We start from the raw sequence: 9,462 nt of genomic DNA on the forward strand, positions 1-9,462 counted from the left end.
GTTTTGAAAATTACTTCAAGTCTTTTGCAGCACTTTTGGAGGCCCGTCACATCGCGATCTGTACGAGTATCTTTATCATGGCCATTGTCTTGTGTCGTTTTGAGCTCGAATAGCTTTCTCTGATGAAGGATTCAAATATCATGACGTTCTCTTTTATCGTGGGCATGGAGCTCCCCACTCGCAGCGGGGATAACATCGGACAGTATAAATGTGTGAGTCCCGAGCAGGAGTTCTGCTGACAAAAGTGATTAGCTCCTCGCGACCTGGGGCATGTGAGGACTCCAGTTCTAGTTGGGCAATACCCCACGGACACATCTAGCTCTAAGCGCAGAGTCGGTTGAGAAAAATGACCAAGATCATAAAGAAGGCTTGTTTGCTTCCACAAAATGTTTTAGTAGCCGAGTCCACGCACTGAAAACTGCACTTGCATTGTTCCTGTCCAGTCATACAGTACATCAGTGCAGTACAGAGTGCACTTGCAAGTCAAAACGACACGAGCACGTGTACAGACTCAGCTATGTCGTTGCTGTGTCATCATCTATGTGCCATGCGCTACATGATGTACCAGCCTGCTATGCCGGATACCGCTAGCCATGCATCGACCAGGCGCCAGGCGCGAACTGATGGTGGTGGTGGTGAGAAGGAGAGCTCTGTGCCAGAACTTTGCAGCCTAGAGAGCGTGTGTGGGCAGGCGTGTGTTTACCGCCATATTGCCAGGTGTGTCTTTACCACCATATTTATCAACCATAAGTACAGCTGCAGTGGTGTCTTCGACTTCATTCTCCCAAGTCAAGCTCCGTATGAAGACATCCAAGAAGAAGATTGCCTGATGAGTCCAGCGGGGACGAAACGTACGTCGCAATCGAGCTATGTCGTTGCTGTGTCACCAAGTGGTCGCCTTATCCAGGGTCAATTGACTGGAAATAGCATCTACTACGTCATGTACTACATTTGGCTGTGTCATCATCTCTGTGCCCATGGCCAGCAATCGAGGACATCTGAGAGTTGTAATTTTTGTACTCCTCCGAGGTGTGATTTTTGGCGTGCTGGGCCAAGCACAAGGAAGCCATCTGCAAAAAAACTGCAGAAAATGGTTGTTGTTTGATCCTTTAGTGTAATCTTTGTTTCTAGTCGAAGCTAGTTGCTGTTTGGAGCAGAAACGCTGAAATTGACTATTTTCTGCATGTACTCATACATGTACTCATGTACTCAGGCATGCCGTCTCACTCGTATTTTAGCTCTTTTTCTGGAATGGATGCTGCTCTGCGCCCCTTGGTGAACATTTCCTGCGCTCGTGGAGCAGCTGAAAAGGACCACTGGTATGTCTGGTTCCTGGTTTGAAAGTGGAGAGTCGACTTTTGTGCCTTGAAAAAGGAGTAGAGAGCGATAAAGGTACGTCTGTGGCTTATTTTTGAGTGCTCCTCGTACATTTTTGATCGTGATAGAAATTCTCAGACCAAAGTCAGACCAAAGTCAGCACGATGATGGCCGTACAGTTTTCTTGTGGATTTTTTAGTTGTTTCATCTCGTATCTATGTCAGTATCGTGATGGTGAAGTGGAGAGGGTGATTTTCTTCCTCTAGGCTTCGTTCGGCCGACTTTGCTTCGTCCTCGTTGAAAAGTGATCCTGAAAAAAAGGTCGGTTCGCAAAATTATGTTGATTTTCAATGTACGTGATGACATGCGATTGCTGGCTATGATGCGCTACATGATGTACCAGCCTGCTATGCCGGATGCCGCCAGCCATGCATCGACCAGGCGCCAGGCGCGAACTGATGGTGGTGGTGATGACAAGGAGAGCTCTGTGCCAGAACTTTGCAGCCTAGAGAGCGTGTGTGGGCAGGCGTGTGTTTACCGCCATATTGCCAGGTGTGTCTTTACCACCATATTTATCAGCAATAATAAAACCTTATAAAAGACAAAAAACTCTTGTCGATGCGATGACAACGACGACAAACTGGTGCCAAAACCCTACTAAATAGATGCCAGCGAAGAAGGATCAGACGCCCGTCGGGAATTTGTTCCTCAGACGTAGGCAGGTGCATGTGCAGCAAGTGGCCATTCAGAGAGACATCAAGGAAGCCTCTGCTCTGCTCCAGACCATCGAACCTGCCTCTCCCGATCCGGACACCTTGCAAAAGTTAAGTTTCTTGTGCTGTGTTTTAGAATCTTCCTTATTAGCATATGACGATTTTTGTGGTAGTTTAGCTGAGATTTTTGGTTCCTGAGAATCTGGGTATCTCTAAAGAAGATGTTGAAAATGAGTTAGAGGATTGTGTAAATTGCTCATCATCTGTACGCTCCACAATCACTGCCATCAAACGCACGTTGCACACGTCATCGCCTAGCGCGATTGGAAACCCAGCTGGCGCTAGCGACCCAGACTCACACGATCAACATGTCTTAGCCTCAGCATCACTACACGCTACCGCAACAAAACTGCTATCTACCACACAACAACAACATAAGTCCATGGCTCAAACACAATCACAGCTCCTACAACAACAGACCGCTCTCCTCAACACGCTACAATCTCAATCTCAGCCTTGTACTACTTCAACATCAACATCTGTCAAATTACCAAAATTTGAAATTTCCAAATTTTCCGGAGATTTTTTGAAATGGAGCGAGTTCCATGACATGTTCATGTCCTCAATTGACAGTAACACGGGGCTGTCAGATATACAAAAACTCACCTACCTCAAGGACCACATTACTGGGTTGGCCCACGACGCCATCTCCGGCCTCCCTTTGTCGAACGCAAACTACACCGTTGCGTTGGATATCCTTCGTGCCCGATTCGGCACTAAACAAGTACTAGTGGATTCGCATTACACGTCAATGCTCGACTTACCTTCCGCGTCGAACACCACGACCTCTTTACGCAAGTTGTATGACCAGTTAGAAATTCACTTGCGTAGCCTTGATGCTCTCGGCGAGAAGACTGACTCGGGCGTAATAATCTCCATCATGACAAGCAAACTTCCACGAGCCACACTTGTAACCCTTGAGCTAAAAAAGGGCCCAACGCCGTGGACCTGCCAGGATTTAAGAGACGCTCTAGGAGTGTACATTGCGGCACACGAAGCGGCAGATCGTCTTTGCTCTCCAAAGAAGCCCAACGATACGAGCAGCTTCAAGGCCTCTCATGCCACATCCCCTTCCCCATCTCCATCTTCTGGGCATTCATTACCAGCACAAGCAATGTCTCGGCGAAAGCCTACTTGTGCATTTTGCAAGGCCGCACATTATACAGACGAATGCACCAAAGTTACCACGATCAATGACAGACAGAAGGCAGCTAAAGGTCGTTGCCTCAAATTCTTCAGTACACGGCACAGTACACGTGAATGCACTAGCACAATCACTTGCTATCATTGCAAAACGTCTGGCCATCACCGCAGTTTGTGCCCAACTAAATTCACAGCCTCATCCCAAACCAGCCTAAGCGCTCATGCGGAGGTTTTCACACCTCACGCCAACACACTTACAGCGAACGGTGGTAGCCATGTCGTAATGCAAACGGCCGTAGCATCATGCTCAACACACGATGGTGACATTGTCAATGCGAGAATCTTGTTCGACACTGGAGACTGAAGACTCTCGCTATGTTGTCGAGTGGCCATGGCGGGACCTGCACGACGAACTTCCATCCAACTACGGATTAGCACTGGGCCGACTGACCTCTCTTTTGAAACGTGTCACGTCAAAGCGTACTCTTCTTCAACAGTACAACAGTGTGTTGCAAGATCAGTTGACCAAAGGCATTATTGAGATAGTACCGCCTGGGCCCACTTCGAATTCTGTGCATTATCTTCCCCACCACTGCGTAGAGAAGCCTTCACACACGACTACAAAGCTCCGAATAGTCTACGATGCTTCCGCCAAGCTCTCACGCTCCCACCCCAGCCTGAACGACTGCCTAGCTGCTGGCCCGAACCTCGTCCCTGATCTCGCTGGAGTCCTTCTGCGTTTCCGCCTTTCGCCTATTGCCATTTCCAGTGACATAGAAAAAGCTTTCCTTCAACTCAGCCTATGCAAAGCGGACAGAGACGTCACTCGTTTTCTGTGGGTCAAGGACCTTGATCAACCACCCTCACCAGAGAATCTTGTAGTCTACCGCTTCTGTTGTGTGCCATTCGGGGTGATCAGTAGGCCCTTCCTTCTAGCAGCTACTGTTCGCCATCATCTCTCTATTGCCGACGTCCCAGATGCGCAAGAACTTCTTCGGAATATCTATGTAGACAACTTGTTTATCGGCGCAACCTCTCCTGATGAGGCCCTTCATAAGTACACTGCAACGAAGAAGTTATTCTCAGCCGCATCGATGAATGCCCGAGAATGGTCCAGCAACAGTCCAGAGTTCCTTCACCACGTTCCCGAACTCGATTGCGCTTCAACCGGTACACAAAAGTGCCTTGGTATGCTTTGGGATACCTGTCAAGATAGTCTCTACTGTAGAAAGGTCGCTGCCACTCATGCCGTCATAGCAACCAAACGTCACCTACTGCAAACCGTGGCCAAGTTCTTCGATCCCCTTGGATTGCTTTCTCCTGTTCTGGTGCGCGCCAAGATACTTCTCCAGGACGTGTGGAAGTTAGATGTAGGCTGGGATGACCCTCTTCCACTTGAAATCTTGGATCGATGGCAGAGTATTGCGATTGATTTAGAAGAAGCGCATACTGTAGCCTTCCCTCGGTACGTCGGCAACGCATCACCCAATGTCTCGCATGCGCTCCATGTCTTCTGCGATGCGTCTGAAGCAGCCTATGGCGTAGCTGCCTATCTTGTTACCGCCAATGCCCATGAGCGGGCATCTCACCTCATCTACAGCAAGTCTCGTGTTGCGCCAGTAAAGCCGTGCTCCATCCCCCGCCTCGAGCTGATGGCAGCTCTACTTGGTGCCCGAGTCATCCTCTGCTTACGCAAGGAGCTTCCTTTGGCCTTCTGCTCCACAGTGTTGTGGTCTGATTCGACCACCGTTCTCCACTGGCTTCAATCAAATAACAAGTTGCCAGTCTTTGTCCTCAACCGTGTAACCGCAATACGAGCCGTCAACGATCTCCAGTGCCGTCATGTTCGCTCAGCTCACAACCCAGCGGATCTACCGTCACGAGGAGCATCAACCTCATTCCTACTGGACAACATCCTCTGGTGGCACGGACCGCCCCTCCTCACGCAGCCTCTAGCTGATCTACCATCAAATGGCCCAATTGCGCACGCCACCATCGCCCTTGGGGAGGGTCCTCCGGATTCAAAGGCGCCAGAGTATCAGCAACCACACAATAAAAAACCCGATGCACATCACAGGCAAAAAAAAAGATGTGATGAAACACCCACATTTGATATTGATGTAACACGGTTTAGTTCGTTCTACACCTTAGTACGTGTCTCTGGTTTGTGTGCCCGCTTTGTGTCCAGACTCAAGTCGAAGCTACCGGGAGGGGCCGCGGCTGGGCCTCTCCCCCTCAGCAGCAGGGAAACGGAACAAGCACAACTGCTTTGGATATGCCATTGGCAGCAGCGACACTACCCAGACGTTGTCGACTGCTTGGCATCCAACAAGCCTCATCAGCTGATCGGCAAGCTAGGCCTGTTCAGTGATGAAGACGGTATCATCCGGTGTCGTGGACGACTGGAGAATGCAGACCTGTGCAATGACGCCAAGTTCCCGATCCTACTACCCAGAGCTGTAGCCAGCCTCATCAACACTGACTGCCACAAGAAAGTGTTTCACTTCGGTGTGAACCACACGCTCGCCAGCCTCAGACTGAAGTACTGGGTACCGAAGGGACGAGCGGCAGTCAAATCCACTCTGCGACTTAGCCAGGTTTGCCGGCATCACAGTGGTCCCCCATTCGCCAAACCAGATATGGCCCCCTTGCCATCATCGCGTGTGAAGCCATCCAGAGCCTTCAGCCACACTGGAATTGACTTCTTTGGCCCAGTATATGTCCGTGGCCAGCCAGTTGCTACAAAGGTCTGGGTCTGTTTGTTTTCCTGCATGTCCACCAGAGCAGTGCATTTGGAAACAGTGAGCAACATGACCACAAGTGAATTTCTGCTAGCCTTCCGCAGATTTGTTGCACGACGTGGAACCCCAGCACTCATAGTGTCGGACAACGCGCCACAATTCAAGGCAGCGGCCACAGCTTTAGAAGTCGCATTCCGCGATATTCTACACCATGAGGACGTCAGGTCCCACTTCGCCCGTCATGATATCCAATGGCAATTCATAGTGGAATCAGCACCATGGATGGGTGGATTCTACGAGAGGCTTGTGGGCACAGTGAAGAAAGCTATGAAGAATGCACTGGGCAGATCCCTAGTCAGTCTTCAACACCTCAGCACGCTGCTCACTGAGATAGAAGCAGTTGTGAATTCCCGTCCACTTGTTTACATCGACGAAGATGTCCGTACTGTACTGACACCTGGTCACTTCCTCTCCATCAGCCAGAGCACTGGCCTCTTTGATCTCCCGGAGACAAGTGACGACCCTGACTTCCGCCCGACTCCAACCACTGCCGAAGAGTTACTCGCCGGTTGGAAGAAAGGTCAGAACCGCCTCCATGAGTTTTGGCGCATGTGGTGCAATGACTACCTGCTGAGTCTACGCTCAACACACACCACCCATCACAGCCAATGCCGTTCTGTCCTCCATCGTACACCTGCAATTGGAGAAGTTGTGTTGATAAAGGACCAGCTTCCCCGAGCATCTTGGAGATTGGGCAAGGTGTGTGAAGTACATGTCAGTGCAGACGACAAGATCCGGTCTGCGTCTGTCACCACTGCTGATCGCCGCACACTGAAGCGTCCACTCAGCTTACTCTATCCGCTGGAACTGAACGTGACAGCGACACCACCAGCCGGTGTTACAGCAGATGTCGCCTCAGAAGCTGATGCCATCACAGACTCTACTACATCTCGTCCACAGCGCGCTGCCGCAGCCAAGCAGAGAATTGCGCTGAAGAGTCTTATTGAAGATGATGCCGTCTAATGCTACCAGTAAGCATCTTTCTCCTTTCCTCTTTCCTGTACTGATTTTTCTCAAATTCTTCTTTCGCTCATTTTCTTTCCTTTCTTCTCGGCGGGGAGTGTCACGAAAATCAGTCGTGATCATTTATGTGCCCCCTTTTTTGGCACCAAGCGATTCCCTTTTGCATGCACCCAGCCATTTCTGGCTGTCCTGCAGCTAGCAGTGTGCTCTACTTGCTCTCTGTTGTATGCATCTACCCGTTTCTGGCTGCCGTGCATGTGGCGGTGTGCTCCCCTTTCTGCGCATGTATCCATTTCTGGCTACCATGCATGTCGCGGTGTGCTCCCCTTTCTGCGCATGTATCCATTTCTGGCTACCATGCATGTCGCGGTGTGCTCTCTTTCTGCGCATGTATCCGTTTCTGGCTGCCGTGCATGTCGCGGTGCGCTCCCCTTTCTGCGCATGTATCCGTTACTGGCTGCTACAGCTCGCGTTGCGCTTCTCTTGCTCTCCTATGTGTACACACGTCCATTTCTGGCTGTACCCGCATGCCTATTTCTGCCTTCGCGCTGACCCCTGAGGAATCGCTTGAGCCTAGTATGGATCCAGTGATCCGAATGTAGCGTCGTTCCCAGCAAGAACTTTATATTTTGTTGCTCTACAAGCAGCTTTTCGCGAGTCTTCTTCGTGTCTCTTCTAAGAGTAGAGACCAGTTTTTTTCTGCTCTAATCAGTAGCTCAGAGCTACATCAATAGCAATAATAAAACCTTATAAAAGACCAAAAAAACTCTTGCCGATGCGATGACAACGACGACACACAATCTCTTCATATTTGAGTTTCAAAGTTTGCAGCTTGTTCATCAAAATGGACGAGATTGCACAGATCGCCACTTGGGCAAATCTCCTCGAGCCAGATTCCCTATACCAACTCCCCGACTACTCCCTACATAGGTACGATCGGCAGCAGGCGATGCCATATGCCTACTTGGCATGTCAAAGGCCTTTGAAAAAGTCAGTCACCCTACGCTGCTGGAGTACCTGCTCGACATTGGCGGTTCTGGAACGGAATTTAAAATTTGCTTTGCCAACTACAGTATCTCTGCCATCGAACCCAGAAAATGCGCATTGCAACCAAGGACGGACCCTGTTTTTTTTCTACTTCACTATTATATTTTACTAGCAGCACCCCAGGCCAGCGTTGCCTCGCCGAATGTGGCATGCGGGTGAAGCAAGTACATGAACAGCACACGTGCTCAGCACGTGGTGGTGGCCAGACCGCTGAAGTCCTGGTTAGGGAGGTTCTTCATGGTTGGAAGGAGAAGAAGGGACGTCTGTTACGCCTTCGGGAGGCTGGTCAGGGTTGTCCATCACCTGGTGGCGGATGAAGCGGCTCAAAAAATTCATAAACTTACGAACAAAAGTGCGATGCGCTCTTCACTGCAGATCAGATGCAGAGTGCAGTCAGTGCAGATCTTTTGTATCTTTTTGTTGCAGATGTTTCTATTTGCAGAGAACGGTTCACGTGGTCCGCAGCGCTTGTGCGGCTGCTAGTGCTACCTATGGCCTGTAGGCTAGGTGGCTACATAATTCGCACGCTTCGCGTGCTCAGTGCTTCTGCGCGAGGCTGCTACTGCTACTCGTACTGATCGTGTCTGCTACAAAGCGCTACCACCTACACTGTTCGCACGCTTCGCGTGCTCAGCACGTGGTGGTGGCTACACAATTCGAACGCGCGTGCTCAGTGCTTCTGTAGCTGTGGCGCTGCTTCCGCTAGCTACACTATTCGCACGCTTCGCGTACTCAGTGCTTCTGCGGCCGCTAGCTACACTGTGCTACACTGTTCGCACACTTCGCGTGCTCAGGGCAGCGCTGCTCCGCAGGGCTTCAGCGTGACACAAAAACACACGTCACAGGTGCCTCTTCTTTATAAGGAGCGTGACACACACACACACAGACACACGTCACAGGTGCCTCTTCTTTATAAGTAAAGATGACTTTACTTGGGCATTCCCAACAGACCCTAAGGTCTTCCTACAGGGTGCCCAAGATGAATGAATGTGTTAAGTTCCTGGCGAAATGAATAATTGGAGATAGGATTTGTGCGAAGGGATTCTGTCGGGAAGCGCATTGAAGCGGTCAGCACCAAGGAATGAAATAGATTTGTATCCAGCTTGAGTTTTCACAATGGGTAAAGAAAGGGAATTATTGACTTTGCCACGGGTGACTCTATCTGTGTGAGCGAAGTCACCGCGAAGGGAGAACATGTCAGAGAGGAGTAAACCGCAGATGCTACGGAGATTTTTGTCCCATGTACTACGTATGTGTTTTACGTGTGTGTATCACGTGATATCGACCTGTGGGGATAGGAGAAGTCCTGCGGCGCATCATTGGTAAATCCATGAAGACACTCCTCATGGATGACATCACTACCGCTGCTGGGGTGTCCCAACTTTGTGCAGGACACCCGCAGGAAGTGAAGCGGCTAT

General features: G+C 50.2%; 1 protein-coding gene across 1 annotated transcript; it reads left to right on the forward strand.

Annotated features, from left to right (window-relative positions):
- The first annotated feature begins 3,550 nt into the window (after window positions 1–3,550).
- Window positions 3,551–6,997, forward strand: LOC135808505 (uncharacterized). Its single transcript, XM_065321737.1, has one exon. The coding sequence runs from the start codon at window positions 3,551–3,553 to the stop codon at window positions 6,995–6,997; it is 3,447 nt and encodes a 1,148-aa protein (XP_065177809.1).
- Window positions 6,998–9,462: the final 2,465 nt, after the last annotated feature.

The sequence above is a fragment of the Sycon ciliatum genome, chromosome 1 (assembly GCF_964019385.1).
Source record: "Sycon ciliatum chromosome 1, ocSycCili1.1, whole genome shotgun sequence".
In the NCBI taxonomy this organism is placed as follows: domain Eukaryota; kingdom Metazoa; phylum Porifera; class Calcarea; order Leucosolenida; family Sycettidae; genus Sycon; species Sycon ciliatum.

Excerpts from the sequence above, each read along its gene's own strand:
- LOC135808505 (XM_065321737.1), top strand. The coding sequence starts at position 3,551 with ATGGTGACATTGTCAATGCGAGAATCTTGTTCGACACTGGAGACTGAA.